The 27,303-nt window shown below is 45.3% G+C and overlaps 2 protein-coding genes across 5 annotated transcripts in view; one reads left to right on the top strand and one right to left on the bottom strand.

Annotated features, from left to right (window-relative positions):
* Nucleotides 1-27,303, bottom strand: part of CRIM1 (cysteine rich transmembrane BMP regulator 1) — a 189,419-nt gene that overhangs the window by 14,083 nt on the left and 148,033 nt on the right. The window contains exons 10-14 of one of the 3 annotated variants that reach the window (XM_060652408.3): nt 24,975-25,096; nt 23,605-23,814; nt 19,614-19,829; nt 15,376-15,597; nt 377-571 (exon numbers count right to left, since the gene is read on the bottom strand). In XM_060652408.3, coding sequence (XP_060508391.2) covers nt 377-571; nt 15,376-15,597; nt 19,614-19,829; nt 23,605-23,814; nt 24,975-25,096 — 965 coding nt within the window. The remainder of the gene's footprint in view (nt 1-376; nt 572-15,375; nt 15,598-19,613; nt 19,830-23,604; nt 23,815-24,974; nt 25,097-27,303) is intronic. The other 2 variants (XM_060652438.3, XM_060652428.3) reach the window with 2 other exon arrangements.
* On the top strand, nt 4,087-8,461 carry LOC132691119 (uncharacterized). Of its 2 annotated transcripts, none has more exons than XM_078444802.2 (3): nt 4,087-4,442; nt 4,619-4,726; nt 6,713-8,461. In XM_078444802.2, the coding sequence occupies exons 1-3, from the start codon at nt 4,304-4,306 to the stop codon at nt 6,772-6,774; spliced, it is 309 nt and encodes a 102-aa protein (XP_078300928.1). In that variant the 5' UTR covers nt 4,087-4,303; the 3' UTR covers nt 6,775-8,461. The 2 variants fall into 2 exon arrangements, with proteins under 2 accessions (XP_078300928.1, XP_078300929.1); XM_078444803.2 differs by having other exon boundaries at nt 6,304-8,461.

The raw sequence follows: 27,303 nt of genomic DNA, 5'->3' as shown, positions 1-27,303 counted from the left end.
TATATATTCATGTTGCAATGGCTGTGAAGCGATCCCCTAGCGGGTCCCCTGGGCCCTCTTCACCAGGCCGGTCCAACGCCACACCAACACTGCGCGACCCGGCCAGGGCACGCGGCACTAAGAGCCTGTTGCGCCCGTCAGGCCGTGCCGCCATGAACACTTAGAGCACGCAGATGAGAAGAACCGGAGCGAGTCTAGCATGGGACCCAAATCAGGCCCTCACCCTGATGGCAGTCTCTCCGGCCTCCCCCCATCCCCAGCCCCATCTTTGCGGTGTTAGACCTGGGCCGGGCCCACGGCCTGCCCGGGCCCCGTGCACCAGCGGCCCGTTTCCCCCGCAATCACTGTGACGGCTCGGGAACCCTGGCTCAGATACCTGGACACATCGGGCAGCAACTTCCTTCCACGTTGATGGGCTCCACGCAGGGCAGCGGGGGGCAGCTGACGGTGGAGCAGAGGGTCTGGCCCTGCAGGCAGTAGCAGTGTGTGCAGCTGTCGATGTCCCAGCGCTCCTCGTCGGCGTAGGCCTTCCCGCTGAAGTGGCACACCGCCTTCTTCGGAATAGCGTCCTCTAGCGAAAAGAACAGCACAGGGTGGAGTCGCCGGATGTGACAAGGCACCGCATCTTAAGACACCGGACACGTAAAAGGGCAACAGCCCTGTACGGTCACCACGTCCTTCCCACGGTGACTTTCCAGCAGGTGGCGAAGCTTCCGCCTCCCCGGTTCCCTGCTGCCATTTTCCTTGGCACAGGAGAAGCTTCAGAGCGCTTGTCTTGCGGCCTGAACCTGACCAAGGGCCACGGAGGCCAACACAGGGCAGTAACTGCTACGGCCAGGTAGGAATGACACCCGCTGGGTAAGTGTCCCTGGATCGTCACTGAAGAAAATACAGATTTAAGCACATTGGGTGGCTACTGAACGTACTACATGAAGAAAAAAAACCAAATTCAGACACAAATAGGTAGGGATACATTCAGAGGTTTTATGTGGGAAGAGATAAAGTCCAGCTGAATACATTTATACAGCCATTCACGAAACTCCTAATTTCACTTCATCCTGCTGTAAGTGACGCAGGGGAGGGGTCAGGAAGGATGGCAGTGCGTCCCGGGGAACCCACGGCTCTCCTGGGCAGGCATCCGTGCTGACAGAACCACTTCCCTCATTCTTCGGCGATGCTGGGGGGGGGGGGGGGGGGCTTCCCTGTCATCAACAAAGGCATTCCTGCTTTCAAACCCACCTCATTTCATTTCAATCCATTTTTTTCCAGCAAACTATGGTTTTTGATAATCATGTATTTTTAGGAGTTATTTTACGTGTAAGAATTTACAGCTGTTCTTCTCTTTCCTCCAGTCTCCCCTGCCATCCTCATTTCCTTCCTCCCCCGACTTTTTCCTAGAAAGTCCCTTTCTCTTGGGACTCATCGCCTCCTCCTGGTTCACCTGAACTCATTTACAAGTGGGCACATTTCAAAGCCAGTCTGTCCCCTGAGAGCTCAAGAACGGTGGCTCAGAGTGAGGTCCCAGTGACCAGCAGAGACAGGGCAGGTCAATGGGGACACGGGGGGGGAGGGGGGGCAGCACTTCCTTGTCACTGGACAGGCCAATAACTGGGTGACTCCTACTAAGCTGGGGAGATTTTATGCTCAGATTCTAAAGGTGCCTCCACTTACCACTGGTCACTGATAACTGAAAAACTATAAAGGAATCTGGTAGGAAAGCAGTGATGTCAGGGGCTCGGGGTCCTTCCTGGAAGACATCTGGGAAGCTCCAACAGAGGCCCCGACACAGAGGATGGAACCCAGAATGCCCGAGGGAGCGATGAGAAATGTGTAGGCAACAGCAGCCATATTCCTTGAGCAACTCCCAAGGCAGCTTCTAGCTGCTCTCTGTGTAGACCCAGCACAAGGCTTCCTGTCGGGCTTCTCCGGAGGAGGCTCACACAATCGGTGTCCACATTCTCTTCTTGCCCGGACTAGGACGTGTTGTATGTCCATAGCTAGATCTCAGGCCATGGCAGAGGTTTATAAGAAAGCACAGGAAGGAGTCTGTGTCAGGTGCCAGAATGCACAATCTCCGTTTCTCAACATGTGTTCACAGCTTCTCTATTTCTGCCTAAGGCTCAACAAGGGACACGGAGGAATCATGGAAGCTTAGTTGTAAACAGAAATGTTTTCTCACTGTCTAATAAAATGTATTTCATTGTATTTGTGAACGTTCCATAGAAAGTTTCCTGGTGTGCTGACTGTTAAGCTTAAAACCTTGTCTGGAGGCTTTCAAACCAAACCCACGACAGAAGTTTTTGCTAGTCTGGAATCCTTAGGGGAGGCGACTTTATTAAGACATCTCAAATGCACATGTCAAATGGCTGAGTGGAATCATTTAATGAATCTGATTCGAGTTATATTCTGACCTCCAGCCAACTTTTCATTGAGGACATTAGATTTGCCATCAAATCTAGAGTCTATTATGCAGAGAACTCTTTATGAAAGGAAGCATCTCTTCATGAAGCAATACTGCTGATTCTATTTTACACAGACCTTGTAACAGCTCATCGGATGGACTAGTAGCACTGCATAAAATGTGAATAATGCATTATTGTGCTAGGAGCTTCGGAAAGAGAAGGTCAAGCTCCTTGCCCACCTCATCTAGCACATTCTCTGTGCTTTACCTCCTAAAGGCATCTTTGCCAGTTCCTCTCAGAGAAAAGGAGGGAATGAACTCAGGAAGGACTCTAAAAAAGAGATTCGAGTCAAAGCCAAGCACAGGTTTGTTATTTTCTCAAGATCTAAGCAAAGGCACTTTTTAAGATATTTAATTAATTAATGCTACAAAGCTAAAACGGTCTGTTAAAAAATTACATTGAGGACGCCTGGGTGGCTTAGTTGGTTAAGCAGCTGACTTTGGCTCAGGTCATGATCTCGTGGTTCGTGAGTTTGATCCCTGCATTGGGCTCTGTGCTGACAGCTCGGAGGGCACTTTCTGTCCCCCTTTCTTTCTGCCCTCCCTGGCTCATGCTATCTCTCTTTCTCTCTCTCAAAAAATAAACATTTAAAAAATAACAAAATAAAAATTACATTGACGTTAAAAAACATTACATAGTAAACATTATAAAGACATTCACTCACTGATTCTACACACTTTTCTCATGTGTGGGAAAGAAGGCATGACCACAATGACCCTGACCCGGAGGACGGTAGAGAAGTTTGTATCTTTTGATACAAACAGCTTGGAGCTGTGAGCCTGCTTCGGATTCTGTGTCTCCCTCTCTCTCTGCCCCTCCCCTGCTCATGCTCTCTCTCTCTCTCTCAAAAATAAATAAACGTTAAAATAATTTTTTTTAAAAGTAAGCTATCTTGGTAGGTCTAAAAAACTGGGGGTGCCATGTTCATGGCAGCATTATTTACAATAGCTAAGACATGGAAACAACCCATTCATCGATGGATGAATGGACAAAGAAGTTGTGTTTTATACACACACACACACACACACACACACACACACACAGGAATATTATGCAGCCATAAAAAGTGAAAAAAAATCCTGCCACTTGTGACAACATGGATGGACCCTGAAGGTCTTATGCTAAGTGAAATAGACAAACACTACATGAACTCACTGAACTGTGGAATCTAAACAAACAAATTAAACACCAAATTTACAGAAAAAGAGATTAGATTTGTGGTTACCAGAGGTGGGGGGGTGGGGGCAGGGAGAAGTGGAGAAAGTGGTCAAAAGATACAAACTTCCTGTTACAAGATGACTATGTGCCAGGGTTGTGACGGACGACACGATGACTACAGCTAACTAGACTGCTGTGTGGGAGACGGCAAAGTTGTTAAGAAATAAATTCTAAGAGTTCTCATCATGAGGAGAAAAAAATTTTTTTAACTGCATCCATGAGATGTTAACTAAATCTGTAGTGGTAATCATTTCGCAATATACGTAACTCAAGCCATCATGCTGTATGCCTTAAACTTACACAGTGATCTACGTCAATTATTTCTCAATAAAACTGGGAAAAAACCTGGGGGGGGGGTGGTGGGTAGGACGGAGAGATAGATGCCAGTCGACTGGTAGCTGGTAGCCCTGCCTCAAAGAAGGGAGTCTCTCCTTGGGGGTGGCAGGGAGTTAAAAGGGGCCCAGTGCCTCAAAAAAGACCCTGAAAGGGACTTGGCCGCAGACTGAGGGACCTCAAAGTCTGCGCAGAAGTCCAAACGCTCAGTGAGGCCACAAGATCTAAGAACCGAGCGACCAGCACTCTCAGAGCTGACCTTCTTAACGACTGAAGGTCAGAAGAGGCAGATGGCAGAGATAAGAGAAACACCAGATGGTTTTGAAAGAAGGATCCAGAAGCCAAATACTGAAGGACCCAAGAGCACCTGCCGAGCATCCATGGTGCTGAAGGGCTTCACGCCATCTGGGCTCGCGGAAACCCCGAGAGGTAGGGCAGTCTAGTCCACTCTTGGGGAAACGCAGATTCAGAGGGCGGAAGGAACCTGATGTAACCAAACCAGTAAGTGGTGGAGCCCACATACACCCTGACTCCATCTGACTGCAAGGCTCGAGTTCTTTACAACGAGGTCTACTTAATGGCTGGATCCTTTCCTTCTATTCCAGGAACACACAGAACCTTCTTCATGTGGTCTCCAATGTGCCTGGTCCTCTCTGGAAAGAAGACAATGCCTTCAGGGAAAGGCCATGCTGGTTCCAACGTGCTGCCTCGGGGTAAGCCACGGTTAGCTGTGCGTGCATCTTGCCAGGAGTGGCAAGCTTGAGGACAGGCACTTCAAGCCACGATTAGAGACCCATTTCAGAGACAGGAACGGGGAGACACTTGCCCTCCACCGCTTGCAAGGAGTGGTTTTCTACGGTATCTCCACATCTGACCAGTTTGAACCACAAAATCGATACATTTCGTAAGTCTGTTTCTTCAAACACATTCTAAAATGAAGTCACCTTTAAGACTCTACTGAATTTTCGGGTGAAATAAATGAAGGATTCTTGGTTTAGGAGAGCCCTGATTAATCGTTTCCAGGGTGGCTGCTACGTGGCCCAGATTAATCAGCTAGAGTTTGGTTAATGAGGCTTTATGCAAATATTTCTGCTTTTGACTACATGTCACCTGAAAGGCAAAGATCTAAACAGAGGCCTGAGAGTATGGAGTCATTTGTGCTGGCTGACGGATTCTGGAGCCTCCTGCTTCTTACAGGCCCTTTCTTTTCCGGGTTACTGGTTGTAACACCTCCTTCCACGGCACATTTGGGTGAACCTGAGAACGGTCAGAGAGTTTTAGAAACGAGTCGGTTTACAGGAAGACGTGGTGGCCGTTCTATGTAATTTGAGGTTCTAACTCATAAGGTCGCCATAGTCTTTTAGGGGAAAGAGCACAGTCTAGTTGGAAGTACATACAAAAGCATTTTAAGCACTTTGGCTGAAGAAGGATGTAGAAATGGAGACACGGGAACGTTCAACTAAAAGTGCTCTACACAGTTTGTATTTGGCTATTGAGTGGGCCATGCCATTTGACTGCTCTATTTATCACTCCCACTGGTTTGTTTACACGGACAATGACGTGATTTTTATTCTTGGATATCCAATAATAGTAATCCATTTGCTGAATGCCCACTATGTATGGGCCACTGTGCTGATTTATATGAGTCAGTTCCATTTTGATCTCCACAGCCCAAGAGGACAGGATATTACCCCCATTTCTCAGAGAAGTGAGGCAAGGGGAAGTTACATGACTTGCCCAAGACACATGGCAAGGAGGTGGCAAGGCCAGGACGGGAACATTGTAGGTGCAGCTGCATAGTCCCCACATCTTCTGCCCACCATGTACCCAGAAGGATAACCTCAGGGAGGGCTACCTCCTTGTGTCAGACACATGAACGTGGTTATCACTTACTACCTAGCAAATGGGCACTTTTCCTACCCCTTACGTTTGTTGGGGCTTAAGGTTTTTGTCTTCAAAGGTAATTTACCTTTTAACTGACTGCCTCACGTATCTGGCACAGCCCTACGGAGGAACAGAGATAACGAAGTGGTTACTGAGGACCCATGGCCTTTCTCAGGCGCATCTCTATTTAACATCTCTCTCGGAAGAAGAGGATTAGAGGAGAACGTTCCAAGAAAAACATGAGATATGACACTAATATAATCAGGTTATTTTTAGGACAAACACATCAGGAGTTATATATCCAAACAAATGTGCTCCTCTTCTAAGCAGTCACTGCAGAGGGCTATGAACGTATCCCAGCAATACTGCCCTTGCCTCACACAGCTCTGGAATTTTCCTTTGGCAGAGACGTCCACAGCCAAGTTTTGACCCATGCAATGAAGACAGTTACTATTTTATGGCCACTCCTTGGTTTAGAGCAGCTCTGGTATTTTGTTTCCTCGGCTCTGGCCTCTCTCATCTGCGAGACCAGGCTTGGAAGGACTTTGGGCCTCCTTCAGAAACAAAGTCTCTACTGTAGGAAGGAGACCTGGTGCTGGAGTCCTCACCAACGCTGCGTCAGGCACCCGGAGAACTCGTGCACGGCGGCTCCTTCTGTGGGGTCGTGTGACTCAGCGCACAGACACGGGTCTTGTCTCTTTTGGACTCAAGTGTAAGCAACATTATATTGCATCACGGACGACTACGATAAAAGTATGCCATGTCTTTCCGTGGGGGCAGTTTGGAGAACTCTGCATTTTTGTTTTTCTTTCCAGTTTCCCTGATTCTGGTTCCTACAAAAGGGGAGGAAGAAGCAGCAAAGGCCTTGAAATGTTAACTCCTTTCAAGCTGACTTCTCCCACTGTTTAAACTTCGCCATCTCACTTCTTTTAAAGATAAGAAGTCTTAACAGGCTGTTAAAGTTGGGACTTGCTCTTGCTCTCGAGCTATCTTCCCATTACACCATAAAGCTAATTAAGAGGTGGGGAAACCCCAGAATGCACAGCTGTGTTGTTTGCTTCCCCTATAAAGGTCCATTCAGTGTTTCAGAAGCCCCCGATATGGGAGCTCAGGCCTTGCTCTGACTCTGACCCTGACCATGATGAGGGATATACATTGGCCTCTGAGAAGGAAGCATCTCCTGGTTGTTTCCCCCACTTGCCTCTGTGGACGGACCTGAAAAGTAAGATGCCCTTGAAACTACGCTCTACTCGACTCTTCAACTGCTGCCAGGAGACAACTTTCCTGTGTAGACACTCGAGGTTCTAAATGCGGGTGTGGCAGTCCTAAAGGCAGAGTGTCAGTGTGGGAGTCACTTCCTGGGAGGAAAGCAGGTGGCTTTACCAAAGGCATCAGCTCTCTCCAATCTCCAGGGTACTGTTTAGAGTCCTGAAAAGTAATTTGCTCTGGGATCCCAGGCCAAGAAACTAAATGCAGTTCTGACTCTCGGATTAAGTCCTACTGCAAAGTAATCCCCGGCAGTAGTGGAGAGGGGTGCTTTGTCCTTTTGCCACACTGCGGTGCACAGCACGGTGCTGCACGCTGGCACGCTGGAGACGCAGCAGTGCACAAGGCAGATGAGGTCTCCACCCTTGATGAGAGGCTCCTGGATCTGGCGGATCTCATCAGCTTCCCAGGTTCCCAGGTCCAGACCCACAGGCCAACTGCAGGCCATGCTAACAATGTTATACTGCTATCTGGTATCCTAAGTTTGCCGCCCAGGGACTTACAGAGAGCGTTAGTGTGATCATTTCGGCAGGTGTGAGAAGCCACGGGGCACCCTACGGGGAACAGGGGATTCAGACAAGGGAGTGGAAGAGGCAGTCAAGAACCACCAGGGACGCAGCTGACCTGAGGAAGTGCCCGGGAAGTACTTTCAAATATTTTAGCTTATAAATTTAACGTGGCACTGCAGCAACCTTTCTCTAACTGCCGCAGAGGAATAGAACGCTACTATTATATTTTATCTTCTTTTAGCTGGTAAAATACCCAAATCCCCGGCTTGTGATATCCCCTTCATTTCCGTATCCCAAAGGTGGGCACATGCTGGGCATGAACTCTCCCTTTGGAGAAGAGATCGATTGTGTGTGTCTCCTGTTTGAGAAACCAGCTTTACTTTTGTTTACGTAAAGAGGAAACAAACCACAACGCTGAAGGAATCTGAGCAAATAATTCACAGGTCACTAAGCGACGCACGGAGGCTGGTGGGCACAGATGAGGGCGGAGTTTGAACGTGCTGGCCCACTGGGCCTTACTTGACTGGAAAAAGAATGGAAAAGCAGAATGCAACTGACGTCTTGCTAAAATGCAGGTGGTCTAGATAATTTCAGAGAGGCAGAGATCTAATACATTGTAATCCTATCAGCACATGATTAAATGTTTTTGGCTAAAAAACGCAAAAAATATTTATTGATTTAACTCAAAACCTGAGTACCTTATAACATTTGGCTTCTAGTAAATAAAACATCTGCTCTTAACTCATTTTTGTAAAAAAAAAAACAAAGACCAAAAAAACAAAACAAAAACCAAAACCCGAGACAAATGTTGGCATGTAGGCGAACACCTACCTCTCTGTATGTCTTAAAATACTTTGAAAGCAGACCTGACAACCATTTTAAGACCCTTCTTGGAAGTCCATTTGTGTTTTATTTTATTCTGTTTCTTGGGGTGGGAGTCTAGGTGCATTTATAAAAGCCAAAGGGGCCTTTCAGGTTTCTTCAACATACTAGAGAAAATAGGAAATAAAGTTACTGGAAAAATTATAAACTTTCCTGAGTTCCACGAACAGAAACCTCCCCAAACTGGTAAACATGAGGACTTGTGGCTGATTCCCACAGCATGCAGAGGACAGAATTTTTCAGTAATGGGACTTAATCCATGCATTAAGTGTCTGCTATGGGTCGATTAAGCACTTCATGGATGGAAGTTCAAGGAAATATTCCATTTTCAACTTGAACTGAGGTCCCATCTCTTACAAGGCCTACAATCCTTCATGGAGATTATACACAGAAACCATTTTGAAAACACATAACGTAGTCTAAAAGGCAGAAACAATGAAAGATGAAGATAAGGAAAACATAGCACTTGCTTTATGACCTAAGGGAAGCTTTCCATGTAAAAGAGTACAGAATTCTGTTATGCAAACCTTGAGGAGGAAGCCACTGGACTTCCCAGAGCGGGTCCTGCCGTCACAGCCCAATGTCCAAACACCCCGCCAGCAGCCTCCAGAGGGTCTGCTGAGTGACTTCAGGTCTGAATACATTTCCTTATCAGAAATAACCTTCCATATCGGGGGAAGGGGGGCGGGTCTTTCCCCCAACCACTCGAGAGTCCAAAATCAGGGTTGGTCTCCTGGACAGAAACAAGAGGCGAAGACACCAGTGCCAGGCTCCCTTCTGTGCAACAGACCTCTTGAAAATAAGACTGTGCTGGTGCCCAGATAAGGACAATGCCACTCGGAGGTTGGAACCACTGGAATTTCTGTTTACACAGCTAAGGCCTAGGACACTGAGGTGCAAAGAGAAAGCTGCATATGGCATGAGCAGGATGAGGTGCTTCCCAGGGTGCAGGGTAGACCAACTGAAACCAGTCACTCTTTATTTCTGCTGCGGCAACTTGAGACCCATTCCAAAGTCAGTACAGCACGTGACAACCAGAACATCTGCAGCCGTTCACCCTCTAAACAGCACGCAGAAAAGCATCCGGCTCCCCTTCCCTTCTGTTTAATCACATCGGCACCTTCTGGGACCACCTGGGTTGCTGTGTTGGGACCTCAGGAGCCCAGAGCTCTGAAGGATGTGCGGGAAGCAGACGGGGCTCTTCCTGACGGTGGTGTGCCCTGATGACAAATGCCATGGGCTCTGTTTCTGGACTCGCGGTGGATCGTGCACCGCAAGTTCACGGACTCCTCAAATGGGCCTGGCCTCTCAAAGTAAACAAAAACCAAAAGAGCTGCATTTTCTCTCCCCTGGTGCCATCCGGAAGCATGAAAGGGACTGGGAAGCTCTGAGGTGTGTGGGTGGCACACTGCCCCAAGCAGCTGTGCTACGGGGCCTTAGAAAGCATGCTGTCTCCACACCGACCACAATATGGTGATGAGGCAGTGGTGGGCGATTAAGGTAAGAGTGCAGGACGAGGTACACCACCTCTTGCAGAAAGGCAGGTGCCATCTTTCAAGGGAGCGATCAGAATCGATTTGGCATGTGGCCCAGATCAGCTGCACTCTGTTAGAAGAGCTGTAACTGTACTGACCCAAGTGAGCACTCACACTGTGTCGACTTAAGTACCCTCACTGGGGTGTGTGTGTGTGTGTGTGTGTGTGTGTGTGTGACTTAACTGTATGTCTTAGAGATGAGGAATTAAGTATTTGCTATGTTTGATTCCTGGGCGGAGTTAAATACACAACGATCAACAGATGTTCCAAAGAGATACTGTTGATATTTGTAATCTCTAAGGAGAGATAGCTAAACAAGTTAACATTATCATAAACAGAAAACTAAACAAAAATGAATGCTGTATAATAGACTGACTTGATAGAAACTATAGATACCGCCGCTATTAAGGAGAAATATTATTCATCATCTTCTAATTGAAGATCACAATAGAGAGGAAATAGAATGACAACCATCGCAACCAGTGGAGTGTGCCAAGCCGCCTTGATTCCACATAAAAGCTCTACCTCAAATATTTATATATAATAAATATAAAAAATAGCCAATCTCTAATCAGTCTGCAGGAAAATCATTTTCACAGACTCTGAAAGATATGGGATACTTAGCGACACTTAAAAGATACTAGACTTAAAGATATATAATCGGGGTATCTTAACTTTGTTCACATCACACGTACACATTTTATAACTTGTATGTACACTTTCATAACCTACAAATACACAATTTCGTACCTCTCATATATAAACACACACACAAATACACGCAAGCGACTAACCTTTGACAAAAACTTCTCAAGTGAAAAAGATGCACGGACTCACAGATTTCCAGCCAGCAAACAGGACTTTAAATATCTGACCTCAAATATTTTCTAAAGTAACACATGGTTACAAAGAAATAAATACATAGCTGCCAAACCCTAAGTTTCGAAACGATATTGTATGCACTAAGTAATAACAGGACTGGGCCAACACAGGGGCTGCCTACCCGAGAATGGTCCCGTTCAGACTGGCTCGATCGAGGGGCACACCTGTGCATCTGAATGTCCAAAGTCAAGAGCAGGCGTGATGCTGCAACAATATAGGCTTGGAGACCCCACAAGCTGAATTCAGAAAAATCTTCATGACGAAGGTAGCGCTCTTTATAGTATTTGCCCGGGAATGACTAAACCCCTGCACGTGGTTGAGGGTCCACGGGAATGCTGACGGTGCCCCGCACAGAAGCCATCTGGCCCTCGGCAGAAGCATCACCGACACGAACATCAGAGCAGAGCGAGGGGGATGCGGTCAGGGCATCACCCTCAGGGCAGGCATCCCCACAGGCACTGACTGTGTGAGGGCTGGATTGTTAACTGTCCTGGAGGAGGGATGGACTAAAGACCTCACTGGAATTCTTTTTGCTCTACGAAGGGTCCGGAATGGCATGTGGGATACGGTCAGTGATCAGGCCACGTGTGCGTGGTGAAGTGTGTCACAGTGAGGGCATCTGCTGTTTATGAGAAACCACGTATCAAACCTGCCATCACACATTACGATTCCCACCGCACCTTGTACCTTCACCTGATTTATGCGCTCAGCTCATCTTTTGATTCTTGCTCCCCATCCTGCAAGCCATCGTAACAGTCAAAAAGCCTCTGAAAATAAAATCTAAATTCGTGTGTATTTGCGTAGGAAACTGGAATATAAAAAAATGAGGGAATCAGAAAATGTTTCACTAAAATGACTGGGTAATTACTACTTAGTTTCTTTCTAGTACGAGGATGAATTCCCAAATGATGGGTATTATTGGTAATGAGACAAAGCTGTTCACTTCTCAAAATTAATCATCAATCCTATTAATTATGTCTGTATTACACATTCTATTAAATTAGCACACATAATATGAGGCCTTCACACATCAAAAGAGAAGCATTATCATTGCACATTAGTGACTTGATAATTTAGCTGAAAAGAACACAAATATTCGTAATTATACTACTTTCCGTAGGATCACCACTTTTCAATTCTCTTACGGTAAGAGAAAAGGATACTTTGCAAGGTGAAGGAAGCATGCTTTTGGTTAGGGGTTTTATCAGTACAAAAAAAGGTCAGATTAAAAGCAGGTTTGAGGTTTTTGGAAATCTGTATTTGAGAGATCTAATTAGTTCACTCAGGGACCCATGGCCATGGTGAGGTCAGCACTGCAGGCTGGGTGGGGTGAGGCACACGTGGCTCCGGGAACAGATGATCTACGTTAAGAAGAGCTGGTTTCAGGGGCGCCTGGGTGGCGCAGTCGGTTAAGCGTCCGACTTCAGCCAGGTCACGATCTCGCGGTCTGTGAGTTCGAGCCCCGCGTCAGGCTCTGGGCTGATGGCTCGGAGCCTGGAGCCTGTTTCCGATTCTGTGTCTCCCTCTCTCTCTGCCCCTCCCCCGTTCATGCTCTGTCTCTCTCTGTCCCAAAAATAAATAAAAAACGTTGAAAAAAAAAAAAATTTAAAAAAAAAAGAAGAGCTGGTTTCAAACCGAGAAAGCCCAAAGCAGGAGACCGTGCAAGCACTGGTCCTCTGCGCCTCCTGGACAAATAATCTGGTGCTTTAGGACATGCAAAATGATGGCCTGTCTTTTTCTTTGCTAGTGATCTCTGGATGGTGATGCCAGCTTTGCCACTGAGGCACAGCCGGTAACTGCCTGCAGGGTGCTAGTGCTGCCGGGCTTGGAGCCCTTACAAGGGACCAGGCTGAAGAGAAGCTGATAAGAGAACAAGCCTGAAGAGGCCAAGGGAGCTAACTGGAGAGGCAGATAGGGAATCTCCATATCACAGGGACTGAACTTGACTTTGTATGCTTGGACATAAGGGGGAGAAAGGATGAAGACTAATCCAATAAGGCTACTTGCAAAATATGTATGATGTATACAGAAGGGGCTCAGTGACTATTTTAATAATAGAACAACATGTATGAAGCATTAAGATGAATGAATAAAAGTATACAGTATTACTCATCAAATCTTCAGCCTCCCCAATATGTTCTCCTGAAGATAAGCCTTAGATTTATATATAATACAATTACACCTGCCACTGAAACACAATTTCACTTTATTATTATGAGCTTGTACGAACAAAAATGTAGTGAAAGTGCTTGCAAACTAACTTAAAATCAAAGTAAAAAATGTGGACCAGAGTGGCATTTAACTGTCCACACTAAAGAAGAATGTACAGTTTAAATCATGCAAGAATTGGAAGAGGAAATATGAAGGCCAAAGACACAACCAAACAAATCAAAAACAAAAGCAAACCCCAAAGCCTCGCAAATAACAAAAAAACAAAAAGCAAAAAACAAAACCGAGAAAGACATAGACTACTCTTGCTTCTAGGTTTCTTTCCATGAGTTTAAATTTGTCACATTGGCTTTGAAAAAGAAGTGATTTACTATTTATTACATGCAAACAAATGTACTAGTTCAGTAATTTACTAACTACAAATTTACCGGTTAAGCAGCAAAACACAAGAACTTTTTCTATCTAAACAAAATAATCTGAGAAGTTTCAACACACAAGAGACTCACTGTCAGATCTTTCCTCTGAAGGTAACATGGAATTCTCAGCCTCCTGGGCCCTGGTTTCTTTTCTAAGTATGATCCAAGTGCCCCTGGTGGATTCATAAAACCCCTGTACTGGAGTTTTGATATTTAAATATGGTAGTGGCAGTTGTAGTGGTTGTACATTTCTCCTTTCTGCTAATCCCCTAGCCTGAAATGGTGGCCTAGTTACACCTTTTATTTATATCTCACCAAAGGCAGTGCCATTTTTTTTGTCTAAATTCCGGTCAGCTCTTTGAAAAAATAAGCAGCACTAAGTTGGATGTATGACTTGACACATTGTTTTTGGCTCCACCTGGGAGCTAGGAAGCTTATGGGTATTACAGAAAAACCCAATGTGTTGGTCACTAAAAGGTAGGGCAATCGTAGGTCCTGATTTGCTTCAGATACTCCTGGTCTAGAGCTGTTGTCCCATCATAATTAACAGCCCCTGTTTCTCTCTCAAAAGCATCATGATTTGAAGAATAAATTACATAAGTGGTCACTCTATTAAAAAAAGGGAATCCAGCTTTCAAACATACATTTTAATACTCTATGGCCATTATACTGAGAAATATCTAGCTGTAAAATTCCTGAGGGAAGAAATTGTGTTTTTAGAATCTCTGCATCGCTTATATACCAACACACAAAATAAGACTCAGAGGAAGTGGCCTCCTGTCGTGGCCAGAGGTCACACAGTCAAGGAGAGGGAGCTGTCCTGATAAGCTTGAGTTGTGGCCAACAGGTACCTGAGTGCCATTCATCGGTTCTCCTTTGGAAACTGGTACAAAGCGCTGTGGCCAGATCATCTCCTATTCCTCAAGTATCATCCCAAATATACAGAATTACTTGTATCTAGAAAGCATGCAAGAATCTCCAACAGTAAATGCACAATACATGCAATTAATACGGCTTGCCTAATTTTTCACCTGCTACTCTGATTACACGTTCATTACTGGCTTGAGAGGCGTACATTGTCTTTCACTTGACTTCATGAGCTCTACTCAATACGAAAGCAATGAAAGAGAGTGAGAGCCTTGGGAGTGGGGTCTGTGCTTTTATTAGAGTTGCCAGCTGTCTGAGCCTTGCCTTCTGGACTCCAGAACAGCATCTGGCTTATATCCATAGGACCGATTTCAGTATAGACGTCAGGGGCAAACATACATATGTCTCCTGCTGAAAAGCTGTATCCCCATGGGTCATAAGGAGAGGATTCTGTCAGTTTCTCAGGCCTCACTTTGTGTCCCGAAGGCCCTCAACATGGACAACTGCTTGGTTTAAATGGAATCAACTAAGTGTCAGCAGACAGAGGAATACCGGGGACACTAAATCAGTATTTGGTATTCAGTTGATCTCAAGGCAGCAGCGAGCTCTATGTGCTAAGTGTACCTTAATATGGGACATGGTGTTTCTCTGTGAACAGAAAGACCGCTGTAAATAACAGGGTGGAGAAAGGGAGCTGAATATTGAACATCCTGGAACAGCAAAGGAGCCCAATAGAACATGACAGTGCTATAACATCACGGCATTCTGAGACAGCATTTCTTTATTCTTAATATGTTTTACCTTGCGAACACGTCTTCCCCATCACCCTCCTGAAACTAGCGCTTTGGCTCTGTGTCACATGTCAGAAACATTAACTGATCTAGGCAAATGGCTGTCAATGTAGATTTAGTGGCCAATGGTAGAAACCCAAGATTTTTTTTCATGGTCTTACCTATGCAGTAGGGACAACACTGGCCTTTCCTCAAAACAGGTCTTTCACAGGATACTGAAGGGCAAGACTCAGAGTAACAGCTAATTACGCTATCCATGCATACACAGCTGGTACAAACGTCAGGCTTCCAGGACTCAGCTGCCAGGAATATATCCCCTTCATCATTTTTGCAGTAACTAGGCACGCTCTCATTATGGGATGAGGAAGGCTGAAGAGGTTCATCTGGAAAAACGAACATAAGGTCAGCAGAGAAAAGGAGATGCTATAGGCCACCTGTGCAACATAGCGAATTTCACCGTGTCTCGTAAAAAGCACACTCAGTCACTGTGGTTCGGTGTGCCTCCTATAAAAGTGACTCAGGAATGAAATGGCAAGTCTGACTTGGGCAGCGTCTTGAATTTTGAACGCAAGACAATAAGGACCACAAAAGACCTGTTACCGAGAATCTGTTAGTTGTCTGTACAACATCCTCTCTACTCTTCCTCTGTAGCTTACCCAAATCCTGGTTTTGGGGGGGTGGGGTGGGTGGTGGAGGGTTTGGATCACAACAGGTGTAAGTCAAACAAGACGATCCTGCTCCCTGCTTTTCCAGTCTCCCCGGCAACTAAGGGTGGCCCTGTCACCTGGTTGTGGCTAATGGGACTTAATGGCTAATGAAAGGATTTCTGGGAAAGCTTCCGCTTTCCTAATAGAAGCGCAGATGTGGTGCAACTCTCACATTCCTCCCGCCTGGAATGTGAGTGTGTTGTCTGTAGCTGTAATATCCTTATCGTACCTGTAGGAGATGGACCTCTACATATCTAAGACAATGATCAATGCCGATAAACACCTGCCTCTGCACTTCTTGTAATGTATGTGAAAGAAACTTCTATCTGTCTAAAAAATGTAGCTGGGTTTCTCCTCTTATGTGCAGCTATGTGCAGTCTTAACCAATCGATATCCAAACAGACTTTCACTGCACCTTCAAAACACCCATTTATAACATCCCAATGTTCAGGCATTCACGTTAATGGCTAAGAGATAATGGGAAATCTAAATTACTCAATAAGGAGGCACCCACATCATCTGCAAGTCGTCTGTGTCTTTGTTAAAGACTTTGACCAGAGGGTTCTCAGGTCAAACTTGAAACAGAAAAGAAGGTTACCAGAAAACCCAGTTATCTCTTTGGGTCTTGGCATCCATTGAAATCACAAGAAAAGCTGTAACCTCAAGCAGAAACCTGACTGGGGTAGAACAAAGAAAAACAGGATAGTGAGGTTCCTAGTTCAGAAATGTGACAATGCTGCTAAGAGAAAGCACTTGCAACCACCTTCACCAGTCAAGAGCTTGGAAAAAGCCATGATGTCCTACCCGGCAAACCTCTACATTTTCTCAGTGGCCACATGGTCAAAAGAATGATCATATCCTCCTCTTGGAATCAGTCTCACGAAGTCTGCTATTTGCAGTCACAAAACAGAACTAACTAAGATAGGCAGTTATTACAGTGATGTAGAAGCTCTAAATGTCACATTCTCCTTCCATCCATCTCAAGAATACGTCCTATAGCCAACACATTCTCCTTCCATCCACCTCACGAATACGTCCTACAGTCAACAAGTTTGATTTGACAAGAGCCTCTCTGAGGAGCAAGGCAGTTGCTTTGTTTTGGGAAAACAAAACAAAACAAAACAAAAAATGGAATGGGTTCCATGCCCTCTCCTGGAAGTGATGGAACCGTATCTCCTACTGCCAGTCCCCAAGGTATTCCCAAGTGAAAAAGAGACATTGGTTCCACTGCTCCAAATGTGCTCTCGGTCCAACTTTAGGGATGGTTCCATAGATGAATTCCATATGGGTTAAAAATGGGGGGTTTGGGATTCCCTTCTCAGTGACCTTTTCAGGGTCATCCATTTCCAGGGATAATTTTGCCCTGAGGGTCCTCTGGGTTATGACAGCTTAGCTCTTGCAAGCAGTATCCACCCTCATGTCTAAAAATTTAGAAGAGAACAGGGACAGCAGTGATGGAGCTAAGAAGTACCAAGTGAAATGAATACTCTAGAGTCTGGAGGCCTCTTGTTGAGGCCTAGAGAAGACCCTGGGGGACACTGGTAGCTGCTGTCAGTGCTGGAACAGGAGCCAGGGCGGAGATGCAGATTCTGGGGGCTCCTTCCCCCGGGCAGGAGACCCCTAACCAAACCCTAGCTGACCAGGTCATCTGGGAATCTTGCCCATGGTATCTTCCTTCTTTGGGCCTCTCTTCCTATTTTCCTCCCGCTCCAGAGACCCCGTCTTTATACTTCTGATTCCAAACACTGACTCCTAAACTTTGTTTTTACCAATTCCTTGGTTGGCGCTCATCCATTCCTTTTATTTCTATTCTACCTCCCTCTCTCTTCTGTGCTATGCTTCTTTCAAACTCTAAACAGTAAAGGATGAAAGAGAATTTAATAAACCTTTAAAAAGAAAGAAGTGTTATTCCATTCTCTTTCTTACTTTGGCGAAGAATCGCCACCTGCAAGGATGCTCGATCTTGGTGAACCTATTTCTGTTTCCAGACCTTGCTCTAAACCCAGGCTAGAGGAGGGGGAAAGTGGAAGGACAGAGGGCATAACAGGGCACCCTAGGGGAAACAATCATCAGGAGGGACACAACTCTTCTAATTGTACATATGTCTCCTTTCTGGACTACGTTAGGAGGCAAACATCCTAAGATTAGAGATGGTCTTTTTCCAGATGTGAAATACACCCTTTATCAACACTACTGTTCAAATTCACTGTGAAGAAAATGTTTTGCATTTTAAGACTCTTTAAAATTGCTGCAACATAACAATGAATGGAAAGTTCAGGAAGATCAATTATGGGTCAGGTGACTTATTTTAAAATAATAGCATTCCAGAAATGCTCTTATTCAAATATAAGAGGAATGTTTGGAATACCGATATATAAAGCAATAAATCCTAATGTTTAAGAGGAAAGCTATGACTGAACTCTCTCTCAGGCTGTATGTTAAGAAAAGACAAGCCACCCAGGTGTAAGTTAATAAACGCAAAGCCAGTGCACAGGGGTGTCCATTCCCCTTAGGAACTGAACCGAAAAACATTATAAGGGTTTGAACGTGAATAAAATAGTGATTAAAAAACAAAAAAGTAATAAGGGGCGCCTGAGTGGCTCAGTCGGGTAAGCGTCCGACTTTGGCTCAAGTCATGATCTCATGGTTTGTGAGTTCGAGTCCCACATCAGCCTCTGTGCTGGCAGCTCGGAGCCTGGAGCCTGCTTCAGATTCTGTGTCTCCCTCTCTCTCTGCCCCTCCCCCGCTTGTGCATGCGTGCTCTCTTTCTAAAATGAATAGACATTAAAAAAAAATGAAAAAAAAAAGTAATGAAACACGTGGGTTTATGTTTTACTGAGTAAAACTACTCTTAAGAATATACATTTAGAAGGCAAATGGTTATTGATTTAAATGGAAGAGACCAAAAGCTAAGCAACAACAAAATAAAAGTAGCTGTGCTGTCCACTTGGCGATGTTATATATACAAATTACCTTCTGGGAAAAAGGAATATACTCCGGTGTTAACTACGAGTGCTACTTTAGTCATAAAACCAGTAACTTACGTTTAAAATCTTGACAAAATTTCATCACGTTTGTATCTCTGAATCATGACCATGAATTTACAAGCAAAGGCAGGTTACCTGAGCAGTAAAAACACTACTCTCTGTGCACGTGCAGTGCTAGTCAAGTTAATACTTTTGGATCGTAATTTATTTGTCACTGCAGATTTGAGGGGGTGAACATGATGCATATTTTATCAATTCTCTGTTTAACATTCCACAAGTATCTCCACCACCCTTCCGTACAAAGAATTTTATTTACATTATTTATCAATAACTGCTCTTCACATTTGTTAGGGACAAAGATGACTTTCCACATTAGCAAAATCAGCTGGAATAATTTGCTGCAGCAGGGCTGTCTCCCGAGTCTGAGATGTAGGGTTAAGAGACAAGAATGGCAGAAAGAAACAGTCTCTTTTCCCCCTCAAAGTCACCTCAAATGCAAGGCATATTAATTACATAAATATACGTGGCTGATAGAGGGGAATGAATTTAGGAAGCAGGCTGCCAGCTGCTCCGGCCTGGGTGACTGGCTCCCGGGCTTGGCATGCTGCCACGTGGGGCTCAGCCCGGCCTGCTGGCTCTGCAGAGTGACAGAGCCCAAGCCGCAGGCTTCCCCAGCGAGCACGTCCCAAGGCACGGCGCAGTTACCTGTGCACTGTGGGCAGCAGGAGTCCTGGGTGCGCGAGGGGTTCTGGCAGAGCAGCGGTGGGCACACCTCTGTCTCACACAGCACCCGCCCGCTGTGGCAGGTGCACTGCGTACAGGAGTCGATGTTCCAGGTTTCTCCTTCCACAAAGTACTCTCCTCCGGGGGCGTGGCAAATGGAGGGGGTGCTGAGCTCTGGCTTTTGCACCACAAAGTCATCTGGGAAATGACAAAGAGAAATCAAGACACAAGAATTTACTCAACTGCGGTCTTGCCAACCCTTGGAGAAGCTGGTGTCATCTGCTCGAAGGGACAGAGAAATGGAGGTAGAGTATCTCACTCTGTTCTCAGCAAGACGACGGTGAAGAAATATTCCATGCACAGGAATAGAAGGGGATGGTGAAAGAGCTGGTTTCCAGAAGAGAGGTTCAAGCGGTCCCAGTGTGTCAACAGTAATGACAGAATTCAGTAAGGGAATTAAATTACCTCAAGAGGGACTCTTCCTGTCAAGAAGAGAACAGGGCCTCTTAAGGGATCTCTGAATGTATAGGAAGTGTCTAGAATAACAATCTCTCATTTACTGAAAGCTTACTGTGGCCCAATTTCCATGCTGTTCTATGTGTGTTGGTTCATTTATTCCTCCCACCAACTTGTGAAGTAGGTACTGGGATCCTATGTTACACATGAGGAGCAGAGGACTCAAGGTATTCAGGGCAGACAGGGAATCTGCACCCCAACTATGTTTGTTTGGATCATGGATATGCCTCCAGATTAAACACAACTTCCAACCCGGTCTGTGCCCCATCCACTTCATTATCTCTATGATCCTGCGTACGTTTATGCTTGGAAATACATCCTGCTGTCGAGCAGGCCACACCCCAAGACTAGCTGGCAGCAAACGGAGCAGGAATGCTCTTTCAGAATCAACAGTCTGGAAACCCTCACCTGAGACTAAACATTTGCTTGGCAATGTCATCATCAAGAGAGGTAAATGCCCAGAAACTGATGATAACTATGATTTCTTGCCCCAGAAGAGAGGCGATTTGGTGTCTTGGTGAGATGATAATGACAGAGAGGGAGCTCAATGTTCAAAAGGTCTGCAGCAGTACTGGGAGTTGCCCTGAAGTTGTGCTGAGGGAGACGAGAAGTATGAGGACATTAACCAAACTTGTGTCATCCAAATACAACAAGCGTTTCAAGAAGGTGTTGACAGTGGTGAGCCCTGCCGAGAAGCAGTCTGGAGACACCACGGCTAGCTCATGCTTGGAGCTCAGTGGAAACTGGGCCCCAGGACAGCTCCCCTGTCTGTGCGGAGATGCTCAGAGCTGGAATCTCTGAAGAGCTCCCATGCTGTTACTTTCAAAGCGATGGTCAACGTGAGAGTCCACAACTCTGATGAGATACAGTGCTGTGGGCGGATTCCCAGCTAAGATGGTAACTACGAACACAGCTTTGTCTCAGGGGCACTAGGAAAGACTGGAGCTTTGCCCGAGTGGACCGATTAGGGAGAAATGACACACTAGCCAATGCTTACATTCATAAGCCACCAGACCAAACTCTCCAGTGATGAGACAAGTGGAGAGGATAGTAACTAGAACGCAAGTGAGGGGGGACGAGATGGTTTCCAGAGAAGACAAAAACTTTTCCAAAGAGTGGCAATAAGCTAATGCTGGAAAAGCATGACTGCCTTTCCCTTACTGCCTTTTCCTTTCCAGAATGACTTAGAGAGGCTTGCCAATCACTGCCCTTCTCAACGCTGATGCAGAAGGAAGTGGTGGGAAGAAAGCAAGGCACGTTTGCAGATGTCTTGCCAGCTTCTCTGCCATACTCCGTGCCTCAAGGAGACCATGTGAGTGGCGGCAGAGATGGGGACAAGAGACAAACGGAGAGGCAGAGGGAGAGAAGGAGAAAAAACCCTGAGAAACAGTATCGTCTGGTGAATCTTCTAGCAGGACAGTTTAGGAGCTACCCCAGAAAGGAAAACAGCTGATCCTTGAATGGAAGAGGGGAGAAAATATTTAAAATAGGGGTCCCCAAATGCAATACTTCTGGGGTCTCTCATCAGGAGAGTCCAGAAGTGGTAGCCCACTTAAGATGTTTGGAAAAAAATATACCTACATACCCACATACACGCATGTTTTTATGCATGTATATGTAGACATTTGCAACCCACAATGATACGTCAATTACTCTGTGTGTTTATAGAAGAGTTTTCGCTATTTCTGTAACAGAGAAAACTCATTTTAGTCCCACTGACTTTCAGTTCTTAAATCAATTGTCTATTCTTACTAATGTCTTCGCATTTGAAGCCCTCTGGCTCACTTCTTCACGGAGTACAAGTGGGGCAAAGACGCAGGTGTGTGGTCCATATTCCATACACTGATGCCTAAAATTAAGGCACGGCGGGGGTGGGGGGGATGTGGGGAGCCTGGGTGGCTCAGTCTGTTAAGCGTCCGACTTTGGCTCCAGTCTGATCTCACTGTTAGTGAGTTCGAGCCCCGTATCGGGCTCTGTGCTGACAGCTCAGAGCCTGGAGCCCGCTTCAGATTCTGTGTGTGTGTCTCTCTCTGACCCTCTCCCACCCACACTCTGTGTATGTCTCTCTCAAAAATAAATAAACATTAAAAAAATAAATAAATAAAATTAAGGCACTGGGTCTTCATTGGAACAAACGATTTTTTTCTTCCCCAAAGGGTCAACAGAGTTGTCTCATTACACTGCACATTGAGCTTCTGTTTGAGTGGATACCGGTGGTTTTTCATATTTAACTAGCAAAACACATGAAAAAGGAAACTTTCGATATAGAACACCTAAGACTCATATGAGGACAAGGCAATCTGGTTCTCTACAGGGGTGTGGAGCTGCCTGTCACTCTGATAACTTAGTTACTGAGGGGCCTAGAAGCTCAGAGCTAATAGGGACTCCCCTGCCATGGCAGGCGAAGCCGCCACCCCTCCCCCTGCCCCCGCCCCCCACCTCAGGCTGTGCCTGTCCTGCTGGAGAAAGACAGGTCTCCGGTTCCTGACTCCTGACTGCATCCACGGCATAGGTGGGTCCCATCCACAGGGAGGGATGGGATGGACCGGACGAGAAGGTATCCTGACTCTGAAATCTGACAGGACACACATTCCAACATTAAATGAAATCAGATGCAAGAATCGGGAGACTTCATTTCTCTGTGGCCTTCTGACACTCTATTTTACTTCGGGTAAGAGAGTTAGTATTTCTGCGTCTATTTTTCAAATGAAAAACTGCCTGAGTGCATTTTCCCCTAACTCAAAGTGGCCTGTACTGAGAAAGAAATAATAAATATAAAACTACATTGAGCTCTTTGGATGAAAGGCACTAGATGCGCTATTATGGTAATAATTACCGTTATTGACAGCCATAATTCAGACGCCCATGAGTTATATAATCTGGTCTGTTCTTCTAGCAACTTCTCTTGATTACCAGCATTATGATTTTAAATGTTTTGGATGTGTGGTCACTCTAAATATCTCCATTTGGCAAGAATACCACATAGCCATTAATTTAGAAAAGGGCAATAGCCACAGACTTCGCTAATCCTCTCCCTCTCAAATAGTCCTTTATAAATAATACGCTTTAATGGAATGAAGTTAACATCAATCCCCTCCAATTAACTAAAGCACTCAGCCTCAATACACTATCCATAAAATGGAGAGCTGGACTTTAAAGGACATCAGGTCTGCAAACCTTTAAAAAAAAAATACAGTTCAAAGACCAATGTAATTGAGTAAACCATTAAAAAAGGAGGACAGTAGTTTTAGGGCTTTTGCTTTTTCTCTGGTCTCTGGCTAATCATTGCTAACACCTGGCTGATTTTGTGGCTGTTGTTGACAAAAGCCACAGAGAGCTGAAAAGTGCTCTGGGGGGTCATCCCCGGCAAGACCCCCACACTCAAAGATGCGATGAGGCCCTGTAAGGCAGAAGTCATTTTGCTGAGGGAGCGCACAAGATGGCAGCCAGCGTTTACCTGAACATGACGGGCAGCACTGTCCCGGATGAATGGTGGGGTTGCCACAGGCAGGCACCGGGCAGGTGATCAGAGCACACATTTCCCGTCCATTGTGACAGTAGCATTCCCGGCACCCATCATGCCAGCTTTCCTCATTTTTATGATGATGGCCATCCATGGACAGACATGTGCCTGACAGGACAGGTGGCCCGGCTGAAGCAGGGACCTCTGGACAGACAGAAGGCAGCCTGGTCAAGCAGCAGCTACGGCACAGGAGAAACAGCCTGCAGTGTCCTCCCAGGTAATGCTACCCAGCCACCAAAAGTCACGTGTACAAAGGACAGCTCACGACACGGGAAAGGCTCACGAAAAGAATGTAAATCAATATGCTCTCAATTTGGAAAAAAAAGAAAAATAGGAAAAAAACTGGCAAATATGTTTCTCTGTTGGCAGGATTACAATTATTTTTACTCCTTTCATTCCTACTTGCTCATGTTTTATGCAGTAAACGAGCACTGATTTCACAGAAAATGGTATATTATGTTCCATACATGCCGAATAGCCTCTCTAGAAGTCACCCAATGGGGAAATCCTGGGCCTCTTGAAACTAACAGATTTTTGTTCAATGGAACAACTGAAGCAGTGACTAGATTTCTGTTTACTCTGATCCCTTAAGAACACTGTTAGGGTGGTAACTAACTTTGAAAAAAAACACACAACAAACTTAGGGATCTTTTACTGCTGAGTATGTGGATCACGCAGACAACTAAAACATACTGGAGTGGGTGCTGGGCTATGGGCAAAGGTGGCGGTCAGCGTGCATGCTCACGTGGCTTCAGGGACATCCCAGGAATGGGAAGTCTCAGGCAAAAGGTATGCCCAGGCTTCATGCCTATCTAGAGGTGTAGGCTGGCATGTGCTTATTCAGCACGAGTTTAAACTGTCATCGCAAACTGTGTTACCAGAAAATACACAAGCAGGCTGCTTAGCCACACCCACCTGCATGGGCTCTTAAAAGGGCTCTTTGCTGCATCAATTCTATCAAGCCACTGCTGGACAGAGGCAGCCTCTACGGAGGTCAAGACAAAGGTGCTTTAGGCTAACGTTCCTAAGATGAGTGAAACTGAAGAGCTGAGAAGTCACTAATTTGGTGCAATATGCTTGGCTATTAGATGTTTATTTTAAATTCTATTCTGAGCTCTTATTCCAATGAGACATGAGGAAAAGGGATGGTCCCATGGGCAAGTGACATTTGTATCTGAGTAGACCATCATCACTGAAACTGTTTCATTTACATCATGTCCTCCTGTTCTTTGTTTCTGAGTCCTGTCTGCTCTGGGGGTGGGGGGGGGGGTGGGGGGGAAGGAGGGTCATGCGATCGCACTTACCTCTGCACTTGCAGATAAGACAGCCATGACTGTCCTGCTGGAAACCCAAGGGGCAGATTTTACTGCATGGGAGCTCTGGGCATTTCTTACAGCGACAGATGTCACAGCCGTGCTTATTCTTCCTGGGTAATTAAAATTTTGTCAGAGGTCAGAAAATCCAAAAGTCTCAAATGATGCCCAAATGCTCCGATCAAGGGTCACTGAAGTGATACTGCTATGAAGCAGAATGACTTGACTTACGCTCTCAAAAACTCATGGAGTGATGTGTAATTGGCTCTCTGTGGCCATGACCGCCACCCACCCATGGCCAAGGTTTAGAAGTGCCCAAGTACTAATGTGCTTCTGGGATGTGACCGTCAGAACCCCAATGACATGACTGTTGTTTTAATTAGGAAAAGGAGTACCATGATATAAAAAAGACGGATGCATAATGCCATGAACAGGATGGTGAAGGATATATATTGTTGGGCACTGCTAGAGGCCAGCACTGGGGCAAGAGTCCTTCGTTTGTCAGAGTAGGCCTTTCTCACGGACCAATCTCTGAGAGATCTCAGACACCAGTAAAAATAGTAATGAGCGCTTCACTGAACTTAGGGAAGTCAGAAGGAGAACGTTAAGGCTCCACAGACCTGTGGATGCTACAGCCAAGAGTGAGAAAGAATCAAAGCTTTGAGAAAGCCTGCCATCAGTGTCCGCTCATTGTTTCACTCATTAGAAAATAATACCGACTCAACAGTGCTCCGTACATGGGGTAGGACAGAAGCATGCAAGGTAAAGGAAAAAGACTGCATCAATGATCTTTTTCCTTTAATAAACTAGAGTGCCTGAATTCTGTGATCAGAAAGATGATGTGAAATAAATAAATATGTGTTTATGAAATACATCACAGCAGTTTAAGTGGAGGTTTTTTGAAAAGAAAAATTCTTAACAACCATTCCTTATTTTCTCTGAAAGGAGAATGTCACTGTCTATTACAGAGGAGCTCACTTTGTGTCCAACCAGCCACAGAAGTGAGTCTTCTCCTAGGCTCCACATCTCCTCTGCAGGCTCTGCCCTACTTGACTTAATGCACCTCAGACAAGGAGGAGTTACTCTGTTTACCCTCAGGTTTCATCCCCATTAGCCCTAAGTGGCAACAGTGGTGTCCAACTAAAAACAGAAAAAAGAGAAAAAAAATTCCTGTCTTCATCTTGGATGAATCAAGGAACTCCAAAAGAAGACAGCTCCATGGGAAAGCCTCGGTATACCACTGCCCACGTGACAATTAAATTACAATCTGCTAAGTGAAATGAGAACCTAACACTAGGATCTTATTTATGCCACCATAACGAGACCAATGAATTCAATGAATTATTCACACTCATGTCAGACAGCATGTCACTTTTTAAGTTCTATTGAGGCTTTATCTGATTTGTTTGTTCACTCCTTTATGTATTATTATCCGTCCATCTACCCACCCAATCCTTCTGTAAGCCCTGGCTGCACACAGAGAGTAACAATCAACTCAGCAGGTATGTATAAGGGGCACTGATGGCCGCCTTCATCCTAACGGTCCCACATGGTGTCTGGCCAAAGTTCCTCCTTCAGAGGGTGTCCTTGAAACACATGTTCTAGCTGAGGCAGTACTCATTTGTCTCTGCTGGTCCACCTGGTCCACACTGAATGCTCTCACTGATAGGAACATGAAGTGGACCCCACAATCCTCTAAGAGATTTCTCTTCAAGGTGAAGGCTGGACTTGAATGCAGCCTTGGTTCTGAGCTGTCATAATACTGCAGCAGGTTGGCTGTAGTTACTATTATGATAATAACACTTTATTCTACATTAGCAGTGAAGCTAAGAAATAATTATACTTGTGCTGGTATCACAGTCACATTTTAGGATGAAGAACAATGACGGTTTATTTATCTGGGGACTTCCTAAGAATAGTGAGCACTCCTAATTTAACTCTCTGATTAAAATTAGATTTAAAATTCTCCTAACCCTGCTAAACCAGAATTTCTAAGAGAAAGAATAAAAATGGTAACTAAAATGTCAGGCAAGAGATGATGGATCTAAGTCCCTTATAATTACTAGCAATACACAAATATACCAAATTGGAAAGGCAGAAAGACAGGGAAGGGAACCAAGGGAAAAAAATGATAAAACAAGACTATGACAGGTAAGTTTTTAGGGAACCAACAAAGCTATAAGGGCAGAAAGAGACACTAATACAGACACTAAACAAATGTGAAGTGTCTTTATCTCCTGGGATAATCTAGATTTCCACGGGGTTTGACTCAACAAAGAATACTTGAAAATACAAATCATGGTTCTTATCTCTAAAGAAA

This window comes from Panthera onca, chromosome A3, assembly GCF_046562875.1.
Source record: "Panthera onca isolate mPanOnc1 chromosome A3, mPanOnc1 haplotype 2, whole genome shotgun sequence".
Lineage (NCBI taxonomy): Eukaryota > Metazoa > Chordata > Mammalia > Carnivora > Felidae > Panthera > Panthera onca.
Note: the sequence above shows the minus strand (reverse complement) of the source record. Positions and strands in the feature narration are given on the sequence as shown.

Excerpts from the sequence above, each read along its gene's own strand:
- LOC132691119 (XM_078444802.2), top strand. The coding sequence starts at position 4,304 with ATGGCAGAGATAAGAGAAACACCAGATGGTTTTGAAAGAAGGATCCAG. Across the intron at positions 4,443-4,618 it reads GCTCGCGGAAACCCCGAGAG|GAACACACAGAACCTTCTTC; the intron begins GTAGGGCAGTCT and ends CTTCTATTCCAG. Across the intron at positions 4,727-6,712 it reads TTCCAACGTGCTGCCTCGGG|TTTCCCTGATTCTGGTTCCT; the intron begins GTAAGCCACGGT and ends TTTTCTTTCCAG.